General features: G+C 39.0%; 1 protein-coding gene across 1 annotated transcript in view; it reads right to left on the reverse strand.

The window, feature by feature from the left end:
* The window catches only part of ESR1 (estrogen receptor 1), a 203794-nt gene that overhangs the window by 29626 nt on the left and 151156 nt on the right, over positions 1-23012 (reverse strand). Inside the window, exon 5 of the mRNA XM_006102212.3 lies at positions 22504-22642. Coding sequence (XP_006102274.2) covers positions 22504-22642 — 139 coding nt within the window. The remainder of the gene's footprint in view (positions 1-22503; positions 22643-23012) is intronic.

The following is a 23012-nucleotide window of genomic DNA, read 5'->3' on the forward strand; positions in this document are numbered from 1 at the left end:
AAACAAAAAACAGGGCCTCCAGTTTCAATATGTTCATGGCCTTGAAATAACATAATCAAGTATAACAGACTTATAATTATTGATGTTGTTGAGGATGACAGGTGAGAATTTGCTTAGTAGGTGGCATTTGAGGTAACACTTTAAGAGAATGTAGGATTTCACTGAAAACATCACTGGAAGAAGGCCCTAAATGTGGAAAGGAGGAACAAATGAAAGAATATTGAGCAGTGTGCTAGAAAGAGATAGATTAATGTGAGAAAGAAGGAAATGGTCAGGTGAAGAAGAAGGTCCTACATCATTATAGGAAGTTTAGGCTTTTCCCTATGCAACAGAGCCTTGGCCTCAAGAATTTAACATTCATAACATAACATGTAATTCATCACATTTAATATTTTAAAAATAAATTACTATCTTAGTATCATTTGTATGCACTTGTTGCAGAAATTAAATGAAATGATATATGAGAAAGGAACTCATTCATTTTTTTTGTTCATAGGCTCAATTTGGGGCATGTAATCAAGAAGGACAGGAAGAAGTTAAAATAGTCTATGCATATGCAAAGATATATTTATGAAATATATACAAATTTAAAACATAAACACTAAACACATTGCCCAGTATCTTTTTTTATTTTGTTTTCAATTAAAATATCTTGAAGTTCTTCCTCAACTGTTTTTAAAAATTGCATAGTTTTTCACTGGAAAAAAAAAAGCTGTGATTTCTTTAACCACATTTTTATTGGTAGACATTTAGTTTAATTCCTAGTATTTTGCCATTACAAACAGCTCCTGCAATGATTACCCTTATGCTTACGTCTTTGGACACATCTATAGATAGCTATCATTTGATACTAACTTTGATGTAAGATGTGAGGCAGGGATTCAACTTACTATTTTTCCCAGGCAGCTAGTTAGTTTTCTTAACACCTTTATGGAATAAACCATCTTTAACGAGCTGACTTGACATATGCTAGTACTTTTGATAAAATTTATTTACTTCTTACAGCTGCCCCCTAAGGTTGGTATTATTATTTCCACTTTCCAAATAAGGGAATTAGGTCTCAAAACTGTTACATCAAACCACACCACCTACACCAGAAGAAAGAATTCCAATAAGATTTTCTCTGTCTTCTTGTCTTGCTTCACTTTAAGTCATTCAAAAAGACAGATTGAGGGCCCATAACACCAGGCTTTGAGCTAGGCATTAGGCATAGGCCTCGTTAATATGAAGACCCAGAACAGAGACAAAATAGACAAGGAGAAAGACAGATGCAACACAACGGGATGCATTCCCCAGAAAAGGCCTAGAAAGTTTCTTCCAAATAATGTCAATCTCCCCAAGTTTAACCCACATCAATATTGAAGCAACTGTTAGAATATTCTTAGATAAAGATAAATGGGATTTTATATAAAGTGCTTAGAATGGTATGTGGCACACAGCAGGGTCTATATTTAACTATTAGTTATGGACTGATAAATCGATCCATAGATATCAAGGGAGAGGTTGGCCTTTTTACCTGAAGCACCCAGAAAACAATTGCTGTGGTAGATTTTGCTTTGACGGTGGAAATCCAGGTGTATGAAAGTTCTACATACCAGTAGGCGGAGGAAAACGTTAAATGCTATGTTCCACAAGAGGGGGTGATAGATGGTCACACCCAGAGGTGAGTTGGCCTTAATCAGACAGAGAATACTGGAAGTGAGTTTTTCTTGTCCTGTAGTTGATTTTTTTTTAAAGAAGCACATTTTCTTTCTAGTGAAAAAATAAACAAGGAGAGGGGAAAGGGTTTGGAGGATAAAGCTTTAAAAATAACAACTAATAGCCAAAATAGAGAAATGTTCCTTTCTCAGTGTAACGTCTGTTTACTTCACAGACTGCACATCGGCAGGGGAGCAGCTCTCAGTGTGGGAGGGAGCTGCGCTCACCTGCTGTGAGCAAAAGTTCAGCTCAGAAACTGAGAGCGGAGTCTTAACTGTTCTCTGTTCTTCTGGTCCCTTTTCAATAGTCTCCCACATTTTCTCCTGAGAAGCTTGTTCTTAACCCTTTCAGCAAGAGAGCATTCTTCTCGGCTTCTTCCCACTGCATAGCCTGTGATTTCTCCCCCATCATACCTGTCCACAATACAATGCTTGCTCTTCAGCACAAACTGGGAGCCATAGACTGGGAATGGCGCATCCCTAACGGTTCTGTGTGTGTGTGGTGGTGGTGGGGGTCCTTTAGAGGGCGCAGAGGGCACACACCTTAAGTATAAATCATTGAGACATTTACAGTGGTTCTCAACCTTCTGGCCCTTTAAATACAGTTCCTCATGTTGTGACCCAACCATAAAATTATTTTCGTTGCTACTTCATAACTGTAATGTTGCTACTGTTATGAATCGTAATGTAAATATCTGATATGCAGGATGGTCTTAGGTGACCCCTGTGAAAGGGTCGTTCGACCGCCAAAGGGGTCGCGACCTACAGGTTGAGAACCGCTGTGCTAGGAGGACCTGGGGCTTGCTTCCATGCAGAGCGAAGTGCTTCATGTTTGCTGCTGGGAGTCTCAACTTTGAGGGCACCTGGGAGAATATTTATTCCACTGAGGTCCCTAGTTTCTAAGGGTTCTCTAAAAGTCTACAAGAACTTTATGTTGTCTCCATAAGACTAAATCCACTATTCTTTCCATGGGAAAAACTCCCTTGGTCTAAACACTTTTGGTATAATAAATAAGTGCTATGTTCTTTGTTGACCCTGATGATCTTTTTGGTAAATCACTACATGCTGCCCACATGGAAATGACTGACTGATGACGTGGTATCTGTAGGTCCCTCATTAGCAGCGTCACAGGTGAAAGGGCTTGCCATGTGAGCCAGTGAACAGGTGACCAGGAACCCTAAGATCAGGAACAAATCCATGTGGACCTTGCTGGGTGTTCAGTCACTTGATACCTGCCCAACACAGAGGAACCCTTTACCATCTGTCCACTGAGGTCATTACACCTTGGGGTCAGGGCTTCCTTGTTGAAATGCTGCCAAAATATTCTAACCTAACCTCAGGGAGCCATTCAGACCAGAGAATTAACTCAATTTCAGATGGAACAGATGAATCAACAGCATCAGACATGGGTTGACTACTGAGAATCTGGTGGTAACATGACTAAGTAATGTAAAAATTGGTCTAAATCCACGAGGTGCTCCAGAGTCTGAGAAATACATGGGGTATGGAAGAACAAGATTTATTTTTTAAGAGAGAACAGCTTTAGTCATATATCAGGAGTAGTTTAGCAAGCAGCCCAGCCTTGGACTCCAACTGTGAGACGTGACAGCCTGCAAGGATGAAGCCCTCCACCAATTACATCTGGTGTTCAGAGCAGCTTAGAATCCCCTAGTGGGGAAACCTTGTTCTGCTCTTTGTCCTCTTCAACTACAGTTCATTTGCACTTAAGCAATGGGGGTGGGGGAAGTGGAGGGGTGTGGAGGGGGGAGGAGGGTTTGCAAGAGCATTTGTTTATGCAATATCCTGAAAGTTTCTTCTCTATAGAAATGAAAGCCTGTTTATCAGAAGCCCTTAGGTACTTATTCCTCCACCTGGGAAATAAAGAGCTCTAATGAGGGTGTGCAGATCAAACCTGCCCTTATATATCTTCAAAAATAATCTTACAAAATGGAAAGCTACCCCTTAGTCTCTCTTTATGGACAGGAACAAACAAACAGCCCAGGAGATCAACATTTAACTTAGCTGTCCTGAGAAAAGTACAATATGGTTAGAAAAAAAAGTTTACAAATTAGGATGCTGTTTAAAATCAATAGTGGCAGGTTTAGTTGTATTTTAAAAACTTCCGTATTTTGGCTGCTACAAAATCTCTCAGCACACACTCTGCAATGCTGTGGATCCATAAATATTTGTATAATCAAGAGGTTTGCAAATGCGACTCTTTGACATTTGAAACTAAATGGCAAATTTCTGTTCTACACATCATCACCATTTACAATGGCAATACCAGTAAATCTTGAAAAATGCAAAATTTCAATGGTTGCATCTCAAAGCTGATTACGTGAGATAAAAGCAGTTCAGAGTTTGGCATCCAACTGCCTGGGTTCAAATCTTGATGCATCCATTTACCAGTTCTGTGACCTTGAACCAATTACTTAACTCTGTGCCTGAATGAGCATAAGAATGACCTGGAAAATGGAATAAAATAAAAACCAATCAGATAAATTTTAAGAATATGATCAGAAGATCATCTTCTTAGAGTTATTCTGACAAAAGGGAGACAAAAACCATATTGTAGGATTCATTTTGAAGGATTGGATTTCAAGTGGAAATAACTTTTAGTCCATTACCTTGAGAAGAGCTGCTATGAAATGAAAGCCAGTACTATCTTCACTGAGAGGCTGAGGAATAAATGCCTGGAGCAATTTAGAGCATTTTAGAAATGTAAAATTCTCAGAAGACACATCCCAAGTCAGGCAGACCTTGCTGAAGAAGTTGGGAAGTGTGACTGCAGGGAGAAAGTTTTCAGTTCTCTGCTTTTCTCAGCTTCAATCCACGTGTAGCTTTATTGTTGTTGTTGTCATTTGGTACATAAGGGACTCAACCAAGAGAAGCCAGTCAACATCAGTGGCCAGTAAATAGAATTCCAATGCAAGGAGAAAAAAGCTAAAAAGAATTTTTTCATATAGGATTGAAATCAAAGAAAAGAGAGAACACTTCCCTCAGGCAGTATCCTCAGGGTATTTTCAGCTCAAGGAAAATGAAATTCTTCTTCAGAGACTTGCCTTGCTAAAGCACTAACTCGCTGACCACTAAAGTGTGGAAGTGGATGCCAGAGGTTATAAGGCCATCACACATACTAAAGTCCATACTCAACCCCTTCCAGAATGAAGGCCCTACCGATGCCCCCAAGTCATGTCCCAATGCAAAGCCATGAGGACTCTCATTCCCTCTTCGTCTCTCTCTACTTCCATCTCCAGCGGTGGACTTCAGCTTTGCAAAAGTCATTGTAAGCCTACTTCCAATCCTAGCGACAGAGTATAGATAATTGATACACCTATTACTCACCCAGAGGATTTAGACCCTCTTGGTTCATGCTGGTGCAAAAAGAATTACACAGGAAATGTTAGATTGACCTGCATGAAAGCTGTGTCTGGATATTAGTGCCAAACACTTAGTCATCTACTGTTCAATAACCTTTATTAAGCTACCTGTCATATAGGAGTTAAGACTCTAAGGAACTCTTTTGCTCTTTACTTTTCTCACATCAGATAGCTGCTAATCAGAACAGTTTTAAGCCAAGAGATATTTTACAATAAATAGAAACAAGCCTTAACATGCACCCCTTTTCATATACTTTTGGGTGCTAAAGTGGTAAAAAGATAAAGAAAAAGGAGGTTAGAATTGGTTATTACAGACACTTCTGTCAGAGTCTGTAAAACACACTTCTGGGTTTGAATGGCTTTGCCAAAGGAGATGGAATTCTGCACTTCTATAGATAATGTTCCACTTGAGGTTGCTTGTACAGTGTATATAGTTGAAGAGTTAAAGTAAGTCACTAGAGGAAAATCATCTAATGGTTGTGTCTACTCAAATATCCAACTAAAAGGAGATTTGATTGATCTTTTAAGATACATCAAATATGTAAGACATAAGGAAGAATGTCTCCGTTACTTGCTTTTCACTTGGATGCTTTGGAATTATACACACAAAGCAATTAAGTAGTTTTTCTCCATTCTACTTAGATGACCTGATTTCGTTAACTGGAATGAAGACGAATAAACAAAGAGAGTGCTGTGTTTGTATGTGAGAGCTGGGTTCCTACTTTTAATAAATAATCACTGTTTCCCTGTAAAAGACATGATCAACACTTCATTTATTTAACTCAAGTTTCATTGTACACTATGTTTTGAGTCAATTATATATGCCAGACTCAGTACTAGACACACTAGAAACTCAAAGATCAATTTTATTTGTTCATTCCAATATTCACTCAGTAAATATTTACCAAGTCAGAATCTACTGTTCTCCAAGCACTGAGTTAAGTGTTTGGAGTACAGCAATGAGCAAAACATCGACTCCTGTGATATACAGTTTAGACAGACATTAAATACACATTATCACACACAAAAACACACACCAATAAAATGAAGTAAAACTATTCATTACAACAAATGTCAAGAAGGAAGAGTACAGGTCTTAGAGTAAAGTACATCAAGGAAACTCTTTTAGATATGGGGGAAGATGAGTATCAGAGAAGACCAATTTGGAGAGGTGGCATTTAATCTGAAATCTAAAGAAGTAGGAATTAGCAGGGACTGGAAAGAGCTTACCACGCATAAAGACTAATGTAGGTTTTGGAAGCAAGAAACTGCTTGATGAGTCTGAGAAAGTAAAAGAAGGTCAACATCCTGGAACCCTGGCCTTGCTGACCAAGGCACAAGGGGCCTGAGGAGGTAGCAGCAGAAAGAAGGCCCCAAGGCTGTGATCTGGAAGGTGGACTTCATCCCCAATCCAAAGAAGCCACTACAGCTTGAAGAGAATTCCTAGGAAAATTTAAGGGAAGAGTGATCAAGATTTGTGTTTTCTAAAGATCAGACTCACAGGGGGAGTATTTCCTCAAGTCTTTATAGCAGGAAGAAAAAAAAATTCACATTTCTTAACTTGGCCATTCCAACTGCAGAAGTTCTTATGCACACAAAGTCCAGAACAAAATGCACCACAAAATTTGGTTTTATGGTACAAAAACAAAATGAACCATCATTAATCAAGGCCATTGAAATGCCGCTCCCCACCCCCCAAAAAAACACCCCATAATGCCTTTATTTCCCTCTTCCTTTTGCATAAAACCTTAATTCATTCCTATCCTTTGAGAGGACTGACGTATATTCATACAGTGTGTTGGAAGTCTAATAACTAAGCTAAAGACCTAGGACTTACCAGCCTTTTATTAGATCCCAAGCACTTTGCAAGTTAGTCAAGGTCCTAATCTCCTGGTGATAAAGCCAGATAACAGACAAGTAACAAGGAACAAGATCGTCTTGGGCTGTGGTAAGTGCTTTTAGGAAATAAAACAGTGATCAGCAGGCAAGTCGGTAGAAGGGCAACTTCAGCTAGCTTGTCCTTGAGAAGGTGACACTTGAACTGAGGCCTGAGTGACAATATATTTTGAGGTCATCTGGACTCCATTTTTAGAAGAGACATTTGTGTGTGTGTGTGTGTGTGTGTGTGTGTGTGTGTGTGTGTGTGTGTGTTTCTAAATAGGATAAGAAATTGAATGAGGTAGTTATTTTAATGGTTAGTATAAGGCTAGCAAAGAGTGTTCCGGCTTTGAAATCCAGTGAGGGAAACCAACAAACCAATAGCATGGAGCCCAGAAATTCAAGACACTTGAGTTGAAAATTAGAAGTGACCTGAACTGCCTTCCTCTTAGAATCTCCAGGCTTTTCATGCTGAAGTTGGAACACAGCCATTATAGAATGACACTTTTCCCTGGAAGCCAGTTCACAAACAAGGCTTGAGAATAGAGCCAACAGAAGATGGCAGGTCTTGTGTGAAACAGTGCTGTTTTATTGAGTACATCTTTCGGAAATGTGTACCACTCTTCTAGAGCTCTGTATCCTTCACTCTGTTTGGTCTTTTCTTTGATTATGGACAGTCTTTGCCTTGAGTCCATACAATGTTTGCTAACTTCATTGCATGCTTCTCAATCTAAGTTTTCATCAAATAAAACTATGGATACAAAGCAAACATATTTATTTGCAGATGGGCGGATGATACTGAAAGCTGCTTCCAAGAGGTGGGGGGAGTGGATGTGTATCTGGTGAATTATTGGCAGTGTTTTCCCGTAGCTCTTGTATTTAGGTCAGCGGTTCTCAACCTGTGGGTCCTGTCCCCTTTGGAGGTCGAACAACCCTTTCACAGGGGTCGCTTAAGACCATCCTGCATATCAGATATTTACATTACAATTCATAACAGTAGCAACATTACAGTTATGAAGTAGCACGAAAATAATTTTATGGTTGGGTCACAACATGAGGAACTGTATTTAAAGGGCCAGAAGGTTGAGAACCACTGATGAGGTGCTGATCTAGAAGTGTAATTTTAAATGTTTCTTTTGATTATGCTAATATCGGAAAAGGGCAGTAATCTCACATTGTGTAGCAATAGGTAGTAAAGGACAGTGCACCAGAAAGAGAGGACGTGTCTTCTTGGCCCCATTCTGTCAGCAGACAGCTGTGCAACCTCGGGCAAATCACTGAACCTTTCTGGAATTCCATTTTCCCATCTGTAAACAAGGAGGCTGGGCCAAACCAATGGTACTTTTTGAAGTGGGGTTCTTATTAAGTAAAGTGACATGTGAACAAAGTGCATCTGCTTCGGAAGGACTGTGAGGGTGTCCCAAAGACCCACACACCTTCCTTCCTTCAAGACAAACGCTTCGTCACCTTCTTGGAAGGACCCACAGAAGACATTTTCAAAGTCACTGCCCTAAGTCTTAAATGCTATTTCAGCTCTAACATAATGGCTCCGTGACTTTTTAAAAAAAATACATTTTATTGATTTTTTTTTTACAGAGAGAAAAGGAGAGGGATAAAGAGTTAGAAACATCGATGAGAGAGATCAGCTGCCTCCTGCACACTCCCTACAGGGGATGTGCCCTCAACCAAGGTACAGGCCCTTGATTGGAATTGAACCTGGGACCTTTCAGTCCGCAGGCTGTCGCTCTATCCATTGAGCAAAACTGCTTAGGGCGACTCCATGACTTTTAAGTACAAAAAGGCTACGTATCCAAAATAATACTTCAACATTTTGTAGACTTACTAACATCTACAAGAAGGTAAATAAAAGGATAATTCATTACCTTGAATTACTAAGCTCCACTTTTGGTGAGCAAACTCCTTAAAATACTGTTACTCTTTCATGAACACCAACAAAATCTCATAGCAACTTACCCACCACCAGCTCCAACAATATAATAAAATAACAATGAGAGCTAACATTTATTCGGTTCTCACTGTGTGCTTGTAAGTATGGTCTAAGGCACTTGACATCTAAACTTGCAAGTCTGTTCAATGGTCGAGTACACTGTGCCAGTCCTGGGACCAGATTCATACACTGAATGAATATCCCACTGCACTTCCTTCTGTCTTCTTCCTGTGCTCTGGGAGTACACCATTCATCTGTCACAGTAGTTATCCCTCCTGCTTCTCCATCCACCATTCCCCACTGTTGCTTCTAAGATTAGGTCTACACTAAGTATGTCCCCATAAACAGCACTTACAACCCCTACCCATAAGCACTTACACATAAGCATGTGTCGCTTAATCTACTTTTATTGACATAGTAAGCCTTTATGTTCATGTAACTGTCCTCCCCGTACCCCTCCAATGTATTACATGCTCTCAGAAGACAGGGCTGTCTGTATCTGATTTTTCCCTATGTTCCTACTGCCTAGGAAAATGTTGATAATAATCACTTATTAAGGATGGAATTATTAAGCATTGAAATTGGAGTGCAGAGTCTCAATCCTGCCACTTACTACCTTTGTGATTGTAAGCAAGTCTTTTAAGGTTTAACAGCAATAAACTTTATTTTATCAGAGGAAATATGAGCATTACAATATTTTTAATATCCTCAAAAAACTGTTCCAAGGATAAATGTGAGAATGTGCAGGGTAGCGCGTAATAAACCACGCATGACACATATTGTCAAATTCTCATCATCCCTTAAGACTTGCCTTTATACTATAGAAGTGTTGACTCTAAGGCTTTTTAAAAGCAAGTCCATCTAAGAGAGGGAAAAGCAATAATAGCTTAGAAATGCTTATTAGAAACTGAAATCAAAATTAAGAAAAATTCACTGAGGGCCACATGAATGTGTTCTACTCCAACCAGAATCATGCATACTGTCATTTTCAGGAAAGAAATAAGAGATTACCTATGTATTCTTTATGGATAAATGTGTCTTTCTCATCACCCTTACCATAAAGGGCAATGTTTTGATTTTGGTTTTCTTATTCATTTGTTTTCATGAGATATCTCTCTCTCTCTCTCTCTCTCTCTCTCTCTCTCTCTCTCTCTCTCTCTCTCTTCCTCCTCCCTCCCTCTCTCTCCCCTAAATATTTCCAAGGCTTCAGGCCACAGTAAGTACCTGTAGAAATTATATGTTTAGTCTAATACTACACTGGGCAAATGCCATTGCTCCAATTTACCAGAAACATCTTTAAGAAACTAAAGCAGGGATCGAAGTATAATCCTACCATTTCATCAGTGATTGGCACTACAACATATTCTTCTGGAAACAACTAATAAACAAAATTTGAACCCATTTCTTGGCTTTTAGAAAAATGTTTTTATCCTTTCTTTCTGCGCCCAGCGTATGCCCAAGGACTTGATGCTGCACTCTGACCCCCAGGCCTCAATGATGGTTCAAACTGATTGTGAACCAAGGTAAACAGGGTTCTTCCCAACGACCTGGAGAGCTCCAGTCTGCAGAAAGCTAATGAAGCTCTTGAAGCAGCATGTTCCTCTTCCACCCACACTTTATTGAAATGCTTTTGAGTCTTATTGTGTTGTAATTACACACTACAAGAAACTCAACCAACATCTATTTCAAGGATTGGGCCCATGACTCTTACTAAAACATTTCAATTCCATTTCCCTGAACATACAAACTCTAAATGCATCTGTGAGAGCCCTCCACAAGTATTTTCATTTCACATTTCAGAAAACGCAAAGTGATGCAGGTTCCTGACTTAGCTGATGATGGATGTGAAGGGAAAGCCATTGTGAGCTAAGTTGTTCTCTCTTTCCTTACTGTATTTTCAGTATAATATTTGGTTCATACAAAAGAATTTTGATAAAATATATATACTTTATAAAGCATAATAAATAGCCACTTCTCCAGCAACTTGCCTTCTTTTTATTTTCTTTATAAACATTTTTAATTTTAGAGAGAAAAAAGTTAAGTTTTTGTGTTTGTTTTAAGACATAATTCCTGACCCTGAGGTACATCCTATATAATAAAGAGCTTCTATGCTAATTAGACCGAACAGCCAAACGACCTTCCAGACATCCTTCCAGATGACCTTCCAGATGAAACCGGGGCTGTGAGGGCCGGCTGAGGTTGCGTGAGGGCTGGGCTGGCCAAGGCAGCCAGGGCTGCGAGGGCCAAGCCCCTTGCACGGATTTTGTGCACCGGGCCTCTAGTTTTCCTATAAAAGTTTTAGCTTTGCCTCTCAAGTAAGTCCATAATTCACCTGGAATTAATTTTTTCCCATGCTAGGAAGTAGGGTCAGATTTTTTTCTATACAGATAACCAGTTGTTTCAGGACCAGTCATGCAATGGTTCTTCCTTTCCCTTGAAATCTCAGTGCTCTCTCTACCATAAGTCAGTTGTTCCTAAATGTCAGTTCCTGAACTCTCTTTTCTATGTCATTAGTCAATATGCTCATTTCTAGGCCAATAAGACCACATTGTCTTATTTATAATAGCTTTATGCCCATATAACTTAATTACTATAGTTTCTTTACCCAGTCTTCCTACCTTAATTTTAGTTTTGAGAATCATTTGGCTATACTTGAATTTTTACCATATAAATTTTATAATGAGCTCAAGATTTTTATTAGAAATGCACTGAATTTACAGATAAATTTGTGGAGAATTGATATATTTTGAATAATGAATCTTCCCAGCCATAAACATGGCATAGATTTCTTTTTAATGTTTTATGTTCTTAATGTCTTTCAATAAAGGTTTCTAATTGTCTCTATAGAGCTCCTGAAATTTCTTTATTAAATTTATTCCAAAATACATTATAGTTTTTGTTACTACTGTAAAACATATGTATAATTATAAAAGTATATTTAATTACATATGTATTTATTTATGTTCTATATTTGTTGCTAGTGTAAAGACATATTTGGTTTTTGTATATTGATTAATTAGAACTTGTAAACATTCAATGAGATTGAATATCAGAAAGATAATAAGGGAAGTTCTTATCTAAAAATGTTTTTAATTTTTTTAATATTTCAATTATGGTTGACATATAATACTTCATGTTTCAGGTGCACATTGTAGCAATGAGACATCTATAGAACTTACAAAGGCATCACCTGTAAGTCTAGTACCTATCTGACACTACACATTGCTATTACGATATTATTGACTAAATTCCCTATGCTGAGCATTATATCCCCATGACTTTTAATGACTTTTTTAGGACTGGCAATTTGCACCTCTTAATCCCTTCCCATTTGTCAAACATCCCCCCAACTCCCCTTCTATCCGGCAACCATTAAAGTGGTCTCTGTAGTGATTTTGTTTCTGTTCTGCTTTGTTTATTTATTTGGTTTTTAGGTTTCTCATATAAGTGAAATCATATGTATTTGTCTTACTCTGTCTGACCTACTTCACTCAGCCTAATACTCCCTAGTCCACCCATGCTGACACAGATGGCAAGATTTCATTCCTTTCCATGGCTGAGCAATATTCCATTGTGTATATGTGCCACCTCTTATCTGGCCATTTGTTTATCGATGGACACATAGGTTGCTTTCATATCTTGGCTACTGCAAATAATGCTGCAATAAACATAGGGATGCATATGTCCGTACCAATTAGTGTTTTGGGTTTCTTTGGATAAATACCCAGAAGTGGAATTGCTGGGTCCTTCTTTGCTTCCTCTTATACCTTGTTTTAAAGTCTATTGTGTCTAATACAAGTACTGCTACTTCCATTTCCATGAAATATCGTTTCCCGTCCAGTTACTTGTAGTCTATGCGTGTCTTTTGATCTGAAGTGGCTCTCTTGAAGGCAGCATATGTATGGCTCTTGTTTTCTTATCTATTCAGCCACCCTATGGCTTTTGATTGAAGCTTTTAATCTATTTACATTTAAAGTAATTATTGATAGGTATGTAGTTATTGCCATTTGATTTTTCATAATTTTTCTTAAGTCCCTTTCAGATTTCTTATAATACTGTTTTGGTGCTGGTGAACTCCTTTAGCTTTTACTTGTCTGGGATCTAACTGGTTATATCAATCTGTCTAAATTGCTCATGGTAAAAATCAAAACAAAACAAAACAAAAAATCCTTGAATTTTTTATTTTATGAAACATAGCTGCCAAAGAATGAAAGGTAATCTCATAGGCTTTCTATATGCATGTCTAACAAAATATAAAAACTGCTTCCTCTGAGTGAACGTTTCTCACATATATAGTTAGCAATCGTCTATAGCTCAAAAAATCAAAATGCATCTTAGTGAAGAAAAAGGGTCTTTTAGAAGTTCCATCCAATGGTCGAGTCCTTCCAGTGAAAGAGGCGCTGTGTTTATTTGTGCCCATTTTTAGTTTTATTCCTTTCCTAGTCGTTAGTAAAAACTCGGTGTGGATGAGATCTGTGATTTATTTGGGTCTGCTCTGACAATTCAGCTCTTCGAGGAACTGCTCTCTACAAAGTAGATGGGAGCTATGGACTAATATTTCCGAATGAATTACAAAGCTTTGAAGATTTGCACATTTTAGAAAAAGAATTTTCAGAAATGACATGATCAGGCAACAGAAAAGAGTAAAATAGGAACTGAGACTTTTAGAAATAAATTTGAATTTTAAGGAAAAATATTCAGAAACATGGACTGAAATAGACAGGCTCTAACACCAAATAGACTCAATGAATGGCATGGTGAGAGGGATAAAGGATATAAGAAGAAAGTGTAAAGGAAAAGAACAAAAGGATTTCAGAAAAAGTCATAAATACAAAGTACAGGTAAAAGGTGTCCTTATTGTATGTAAGTGGGCACCTGAAGAATAAAATCACAGAAATGTAGCAAATAATTATGCATTCAAAAGATATACCATGTACCTGAAAAAACTGACCTAATATGGTCAACACAGAGACATAGCTTAGTAACATTACTGAAATTTAAGTCTATGAAGAAAATAAACCTGCAGGCATTCATACAAAAGTCACTAGTAAGAGAAAGAAAGCCAGACTGCCATCCAAGTTCTTGACAACAACATTTCATGCTAAAAAAAGTGGAGTAATCGCTTAAAAATACTTGAGAAAAAATGTGAGCCAATGATTTTGTATACAGGCAAACTTTCCACATAAGGACATAGATACGTTTAGAAACATTTAGGCTAAAACAAAGTGTCCTCATGAAACTCTTCTGATAAATGAAGCTCCAGACAAGAGAGAGAGAGAGAGAGAGAGAGAGAGAGAGAGAGAGAGAGACATTAGCATATGGCTGAGTAGGCAGACATTAAACATATTTAATGATAGAGTTATCACTAAAAATTGAATTAGGGGTGAAAAACTTTCTTATGAATTTTGATGGAAAAAATAATCTTCATTCTCAATAAAAAACAAAACCCTAGTCATACAGACATCCATAGAAATTCTTGTAACATGAGTATGCAGAAACAATAGTGCCCACTATTTGTGACTTTTTAAATAATGTATTAGAGGTATTACTCAATACAATTAGGTTAGAAAATACATTTAGATGCTTAGTAATAGAAAAGAAGAAGTAAAACAGTCTCTGTTTGCAGATGATATGACTGTGTATTAAGGAACCCCCAAATTAATGAGAAAACTAAGTAATAAAGATCTAGTAAAGTAGTTGTCTATAAAAATGACATGCAAATATCAATTATTACACATAAGATATATATTTATACTACATATATAATATCTATGCATAATCTTGAAAATACATGCAAAATATACTATTTAAGGATACTTGGAAAGACGTCTAAAAGACAAAGAAAGATTTGAACAAATGCCCATCAATAAGGAATTCCCCCCAACGGAATATAAAATAATCATGAAAAGAAATAAGGGATATCTTTATACATATGCATGTAATAACCTTCAAAACAATATGTAGAATATTATATATAATAATTACTTTTGTACATGGGGTGGGTGGATATGACTATATACAAATATTCACACATACGTATATCTACCATATATAGCCAATCTTCATTCAAATTTGACATTGTAGGGGGCATCCAGTGGAGAGGGTAGTAATGAAAGTTAGACTCTTTGAATATGCCTGGTTATAAAGTTTTGACTTTGGAAACAAATGTTTTACAGATTGAAAAAACTTAAATGGAAAATACAAAAATGGAAAGCAAGTTAGAAAGAATGATTCTTATTCTATATCAAGTTGGTGACATAACCACAGAGAGAAGGGTTATTTCAAGTGTCTGAAGAACACAATATTTTGATTTTCCATTCTCAGTGGAATAGAATTGAAAGACAAATAGAGCTATTTAAATCTTCAACTATATTTAATGGTCTACTTGTTAGTAGAAAGACTTTTATTATTGTTGTTTAAATGTTTTTACCCAATGGAAGATAATCAAATGAGCAATTATATTGTTAGAAACCAAGGTTTGAACTGGAAATGTCAGTATGAAATAATATATGCCTTTTTGCGTTTATTTGTTTTTAATATATTTTCATTGACATCAGAGAGGAAAGGAGAGGGAGAGAGAGATAGAAACAGCAATGCTGAGAGAGAATCATTGATCGGCTGCCTCCTGCAAACTCCCTACTGGGGATCAAGACTGCAACCCAGGCATGTGGCCTTGACCAGAATCAAACTCGGGACCCTTCAGTTCGCAGGCCAATGCTCTATCCACTGAGCCACACAGGCTAGGGCTACCGTTTTGTTTTAAAGGTGTTTATATCCTAATTCAACCCATTAAAAAGCCAAGAACTATGGCAACTCTAAAACAGTGGACACACCAAGTGCCAAGGTTGAGTTCTAAATGCCAGTTTCTCTGACATGAATGTGTGCCCCTTGCACAAATGGTTAGTTCTGGCTCTGGGCCAGGAAGTTGACAGTATGAGGGTGGGAGATGTCACTGTGCTCTTCAGCAAGGAGGCATCCAACGCTAATGGCTTATATCCCAATGGCACGAGAGTTAGCATGAAGGGGCTCTCCTTAGTCAAAGATGGAACAACTTCAGCATCCAAAAAGGATAGCAGATCACTTGATTGGTGCACACTGAATAGACAAAGACCCACAGCTCATAAAGCCACCCCAAAAATTCTCCCGGATATCACAGGACGGAACTAGGGCTTCCCTTCCCCTTGGTGCTGCTGCTCTCAGTGACGAGCACTCCACTGCTTTTTCGCTAGCGAACATCTCGAAAAGCTACTTCACATTTCCTTTCTCTGGTTTCCCTGCCTATTTCCTTTTTCATACATGATGCTTTCATTTAACACATTTACACTCTCCCCCTCCCCCACCTATTACTAAACATGTTCTTTTTAGGGACAACAATAATCCCCTTATTAACAAATCCATTCCTTCTTACTCCTGCCCACCTCTCCACAGTTTTCGGCATAATTCACTAACTTTTTTCTTCTGTAAGTTAACCCTTCCTTGGAACCAGATATTTTGTGCTTCTACGTCTCAAACAAACTCTGCCTTAACCCCAGGCTGGGATTCGTTTCTACTTATAACTCCTGCAGGTCAACCATCTAAGAGGTCTTTTCTCAGCCCTTCAGGTGCCTCTTTCTCCACTGCCTACTTATCAATGGAACAGAATAGAGAGCCCAAAAATAAACCCTCATCTTGTCAATTCATTTACTACAGAGAAGCCAAGAATATACAATGGAGAAAGGATAGTCTCTTTAGTAAATGGTGTTCGGACAATTGGACAGCCATATGCAAAAAAGAAAGAAAGAAAAGAAAAGAAGGAAAGAAAAAGAAACCTAGACCACTATCTAATACAATTCACAAAACTTACTCAAAACTGATTAAAGGCTAGACCATGAGGCTCCTAGAAGCAAACACAGGCAGCGAGCTCCTTGACATTGGTCTTGGCAATGATTTTTTGAGTTTGACATCAGAAGCAAAGGCCACACAAGCAGAAACAAACAAGTGGAACTACGTGAAACTGGAAAGCCTCTGCACAGCAAAGAAAACCATCAACAAAATGAAAAGGCATTTTCACCTATTTCGCCCACCCCGGTCTCTGTCAACCACCAATCTGTTCTCTGTGTTTATGAGTTCATTTTGTTTTGTTTTGTTTTCAGATTCCACATATAAGTGAGGTCCTAATGGTGTTCTCTGTCTGACTTATTTCACTGGCATAATGCCCTCAAGGTTCATCCATGTTGTTGCAAATGGCTGGATTTCCTTTATACTGATGTTGTACACTTGAAACTAATATAATGTTGTATATCAATTATATCTCGTTTTATTTTATTTTGTATTGATTTTTTTAGATTTTGTTAATCCTCATCCAAGGATATTTTTTTCCATTGATTTTTAGAGAGAGTGAAAGGAAGGGAGGGTGGGAGGGAGATACATCAATTGGTTGCCTCCCACATGTGCCCTGATAGGCCGGGGCTGGGGATCGAACCTGCAACCCAGGTACATGCCCTTGACCAGTAATCGAACCCAAAACCCTTTGGTCTATGGGCCAATGCTCTAACCACTGAGAACACTGGCCAGGGCTATAGCTTAATTTAAAAAAAGGAAGTGATAGAGGGAGATAAACCAGACATGAAAGGAAGTAGGTACGGTGCAGGCTTGCTTTTGTTTGCACTCATTTGTATACTAATATTACTTTACCACTAGACAGTAAATTCCCTGAGGACAGGTCTGCCTCTTACATATCTCTTTTTTCATATCCTTCAGTATCACGCAGGATCCTAGAGACGATGGTATCCAATACTACTGAGTTGACTTAAACTGAACCCTAACTAACACAGACTTGAAGGTGGCCATCCCCCTTTATCATTGGATTTTGATGGCATTCAATAAAACAAAGGAGGGTCTTTATAATGCCAATGTGGACAAATAGCTCTGATTAAAGCAGCTATGAAGGGGTAGATTATTTGATTATCCCTGTGTAGCATGTGTGACTGAAAAAATATTAAGATATTTTAGAATTAAACTGTCAAAATATCATTCTGATTATATTTTAAATTAATCTGTTGGCTCATTGTGAATAACATAGGGCAAACACAAAAATAATGTGGTGTATAAAAATGTAAGAAAGTCAAATTAACCTCTTACACAGGATTAATTCTTTGGTTGAAATCAGGCCTTTTCCTCTGGAGCGATTTTGTATTGAGTGGATCCTTACTGTTTACAGGCTTATTCCTCTTGAGGAGTTAAATAAAGACCTGTGGCTTAGCAAGCTTACAAAATAATGCTACCTAATTGCTTTTGTTTTTAGGGAGAAACCTTGGTTTGAATGTTGTTGTTTTTTAGTTTTTCCAGTAAAGAAGCGCTTTCATGATTGACGGTCTTCTTGTTAAAAATGATTTCTGCTGATATTCCAATATGTGTGTGTGGTTTGTGTGTGTGTGTTTAATATCTTAATTTAATTCACATAGCACATTATTCACCCATTTAAAGTGTACAATATAACTGGTTTTTAGTCCAATAGATATTTAGATTCATTTTCAATCAGAGGAAGCAGTAATGACAGTTTAGCTAATTTCTCACTTCTTTTGGCCTTAATTTTTCCTACAGTTTATAATTTCATATTCCCAAGATTTGTCAGAATGCATCTGCCATTGAGTAGTTAAGGTCTCAGAACTGTAGAGAACCAAGGAATATAAACTAATAACACTCTTTGCTATCTGTATTCTCAGGCAATGAATGAAATACAGAAAGTATAGACGATAACCCAGCATTATAGAAGTTAAATAAATGTTGGCTTCCTTATTTTTCTTTTTTTTGTCCATTTCTATAAGGTAGAATGAAAAGAGGTTATGAACAAGGTTCTTGCAATATGAATGGGGCAAACTGAAGCCCTTCCAGAGAGTTATGGAGGGACTCCAGCAAAGCTACTAAAGTAACTCAAGTATCTTCTACCCAGGACTGAATGGGACAATCACTCACTCCCCCATCCACCTGCTTCCTCAGCTACTGCAATGCTCTCTTCGGGGGTAGCACGCATTTTTCAAAGGGGGAAACCGGAAAAGGGAGTATACAGGGAGGTCCTTCTCTTCATGTCCGAGAAACCTGTGGATGGATCACAGTCTGAATTCATCAATTTACTTTGGAACTTTATTTTTTTACTCTTCCAAGTAAAGAAATCTGCAAAGAATTTACATCAAGTTACACACACACACACACACACACACACACACACACAAGTCAATTAAAAAAGAAAAGCCACCAGGCCAAGGTGGTTCAGTGGTTGAGCATCAACCCATGAACCAAGAGGTCACCGGTCCAATTCCTGGTCAGGGCACAAGCCGGGGTTGCAGGCTCTATCCCCTGTAGGTGGTGTGCAGGAGGCAGCAGATCGATGTCTCTCTCTCATGGGTTTCTATATCTCTATTCCTCTTCTCCTCCCCACCCCCCCACCTCATATATTTAAAAAAGAAAAGCCAAGCCCTGGCCGGTGTGGCTCAGTTGGTTGGGCATCATCCTGTGCACCAAAAGGTTGCTGGTTTGATTCCAGATCAGGACATGCTCAGGTTGTGGGCTCAATTCCCAGTGGGGGGTGTGCAAGCGGAAGCCTAATCAATGTGTCACTCTTGCATCGATGTTTCTCTCTCTCTCCCTCTCCCTTCTTCTCTCTCTAACCCCCCCAAAAAAACAAAAAGAAGACAAAAACAAAACAAAAAAAGCCAATAAAAGCACTGCTAGAATTTGTTTTTTATTTTTATTTGAAAATTCTTATTCACAATTTTTCTGAAATATTGACAATAAATAACATAAAATGAAAATGCTTTCTTCTAGAAAGTGACTTTTTTAATGTAAAATGAATTTATCATCTGAAAACAGTCTGCTCTGTAGAAGAAGAAGAAAAATATTCCTTGCAGTGCAGCAACCTGTTTTTCTCTTCGGGGAGGGAACTTGTTCCTCCTCCCCGCCTACAGTCAAAGAACTTCTGTTGTCCAATTCTATTCCCACAGGCAGAGCCTCTGGGTGCTCGAGCGATGACAAGAGCGAGATCAACAACCGTCTGGCCAGACGAGGTGCAGGGAATGCTCTGCTTGTTGAATTAAGGCTGCTTTTCAAATGGGTAGGGTGTTTTTTTTCTTCCTCCCCTGAGAGTGAATGGGGTCCAGAGTGCTTTGCCTTTACTGAGAAATCCACAAATACTTCTCAGAATTCGTTAGCCCTGATGGTGCCTGCAGAACAGAATTAGTCCCCTGGAAACTGGATGGTCTTACCGACCCGGCAATTTACATTATTTCCCCTCACATCACATCTGCCTCCCAGCGACAGCAAACTTTGCTCCCGCCAAAACAGAGACCCCAGGAGCAACGATCTGAGTTGAGCATTTTTGCTTGTGTTTTCCGCCTATGCCTTTCCAGTGTGAGCACTCAAGCAGGACCAAATGCAGAGCTGCATTCGGAGCTGCCACAGCGGACAGATTTTTGGTTTTCTGTGCCAAAACACACCAAAGAATTAGGTGCTAGGATGGAAAAATAAGTTTTCTCCATTTCCTGATTGCTTTCACAGGCCTTCTTATTATCTTGAACTTTCCTCTTGTAAAAGACACACGCACATTAGGAGAAATCACTGGGTTCTTTATTTATGCCTTATAATAACCATAAATTCTTGGTTTTCACAAGAAGAGATGACTACATTGAGTGTTTAGAACTCGCCGCTGCAGGACACAGGGGAGAACTGGAAATCATGGGTAGACGAAGCATGGTGCAGATAAAATTAGCCTCCAAGCATATGACTAACAGGAAAGTTATAAGCTACCAGAATCAAGATATCATGGGTTGTCATCAGGGAGTACATCAAGCAATAATTCTTCCTAAATGGACTCAAGCTAGAAAATATGTCTTCTGCGCACCAATGTGGAATGGCAACCCAGTAGGCTTTTATGTTCCTATAATCACTAACCCCACTTGCCAATACTAACATTTGAGTAATTACAAGGAAAGACTGGGGTAAATGTTATCCTTCTGACAGCCTTGGAAGGCACAAATACCTGGATTTGCAAAGGATTGAGAAAACAGGAATTTTGAGAGAGAGAGAGAGAGAGAAACATCGATTTGTTGTTCCACTTATTTATGCACCATTGGTTGATTCTTGTATGTGCCCTGTTGGGATTGAACCTGCAACCTTGCATATTGGATGACACACCAACCAACTGAGCTACCCTGCCAGGGCCGAACAGGACATCATAATAACTAATCATGGATAAAGCATAAAACCCTCGTTGGCAACATCAGTAATCCATGGCTGACAGAACTATCTGACTTCTGACTTTCTCTTTCCCCTACTTCTATGCAGATGTCAACATATACAGTTCTCCGGTACTTAAATACCAGTCAATGTTGCTGTAACTCTGCTCCATGGGGCTTGGCAGTGTCGGGAAGCCCAGAGAGGAACAGGGCATGGGGAGGCGGTGTGGCACTCTGAAGGGAAGGAATGTACAGTCTCCAGACATGTGGTTGGGCCACCAGGCAGTCTTGGACTGCTGAGCAGAGCGGGGGGAAGTTAGCAGGAAACAAGGAGGAGATGGTCCTTTCCCATCCCAATGGCCATGTGCCCCACAAAGACAGGTCTACCTGGAAACAAAAGGCTGCAGCAGCAAACCAAAGGGGGATGGCTGGACAGGAAAGGGTGTGGAGGTCACGTGCATGGGACAGTATGCAATATGAGCAAGCCAGAGCCAGGCAGAGCTCAGATTCTAACCCTGGTCCACCATTCACTGGCTTAATGCTTTTTGCAAGATGCAGAAACTTAGCTTCCATTCTGGTAACATGTGAAGGACAGCTTCCTAGAAGTGCCATGATCATCAAATGAGCTCATGAATGCAAAGCATTTAGCACAGCAGCTGGTGCTGGGTAGGGACTCGGCCAGTGGGAGCTGCTGGTGAATGGTGTCTAATTCTATTACTCTGGGCAGTGGCTGAACAACAAAGGACCATGGGACTCACATCCCTAGTCAACCCAAACGGGACACGATAAATATGGCAGCAACCTTGAAAAGCGAATTCATTTTCTAAAATAAACAAGTAACTTTCATAAATTGGCAGAACTGGAAGAGGCCTTCAGAACTCTGGTCAGACTTCCTCATTCACTGATGGGAAAATTGGAGAAGGAAATGGAAAGGCTATTGCGGTTTGGATGTCCATGGGCCAAAAATGTATTTTAATTAAAGGAAGGTTAGTCATCCTTTCTTTTATATATCAACACAAGGTGAAGGTGGAGTTAGAAAGGAATATTCATAGTGTTATTAGTACACACATTATACATATACATACATATATATACGAACGGGTTCTGGGTATGTCTGCCGTGAAAATACTGGACTCTGTATAAATACATAAGTGCAAATACACATATAGTTTAGAAATAATAGAGCTAATCCAGAAAGACGCCTAGCAGAAAGTTATTCATAGACCTCTGTGAACTTGACTGGCCTCCATCACCCAGAGTTGCCCATTTGTAGAGTAAACGTACCTGGTCGGATTCTTGGAAGCTTCCTGGAGGACCAAGTGAAAGCGCTTCAGGAATAATTTGGGGATGACACAGGATGTGCTCCCCCAAGCTACCGCCAGGTCACTCACCTGTCCAACAGCAAGTTAGGAGCAAACAGGAGCTTCCCTGGGTGCTCCATGGAGCGCCAGACGAGACCAATCATCAGGATCTCTAGCCATGCACATTCCAAAAGGTGGACCTGATCATGGAGGGTCAAATCCACAAAGCCTGAAACAAGACAAGAAAAACCCTGCTGACTTCACATAAAAAGCAGTCATTGCTGGTAAGAGGGATCTGAACGAATAGGCTCTGTTTTCTATGTGCCCTTACTATGGGTTAGAAGCAATGCTAAGCACTTCTTGTGCACAATTTTTTTTAATCTCTTATTAATACAACAACTCTAAGTGGTAGGAACCGATGGGGATACCATTTTACAGATAAGGAAACAGATATCCAGAGAGCTTATATGGTGTTAAGGTCAGAGATGGAATATAATCTCCAGAAGCTATGCCCTTGAGCACAATTGACACTACCTCTGATGAGCTGCAATTAATTATAGACTTTGGATCAGGTGACCAAGTAAATCCAACCACACAAA

This window comes from Myotis lucifugus, unplaced genomic scaffold, assembly GCF_000147115.1.
Source record: "Myotis lucifugus unplaced genomic scaffold, Myoluc2.0 scaffold_405, whole genome shotgun sequence".
NCBI lineage: Eukaryota > Metazoa > Chordata > Mammalia > Chiroptera > Vespertilionidae > Myotis > Myotis lucifugus.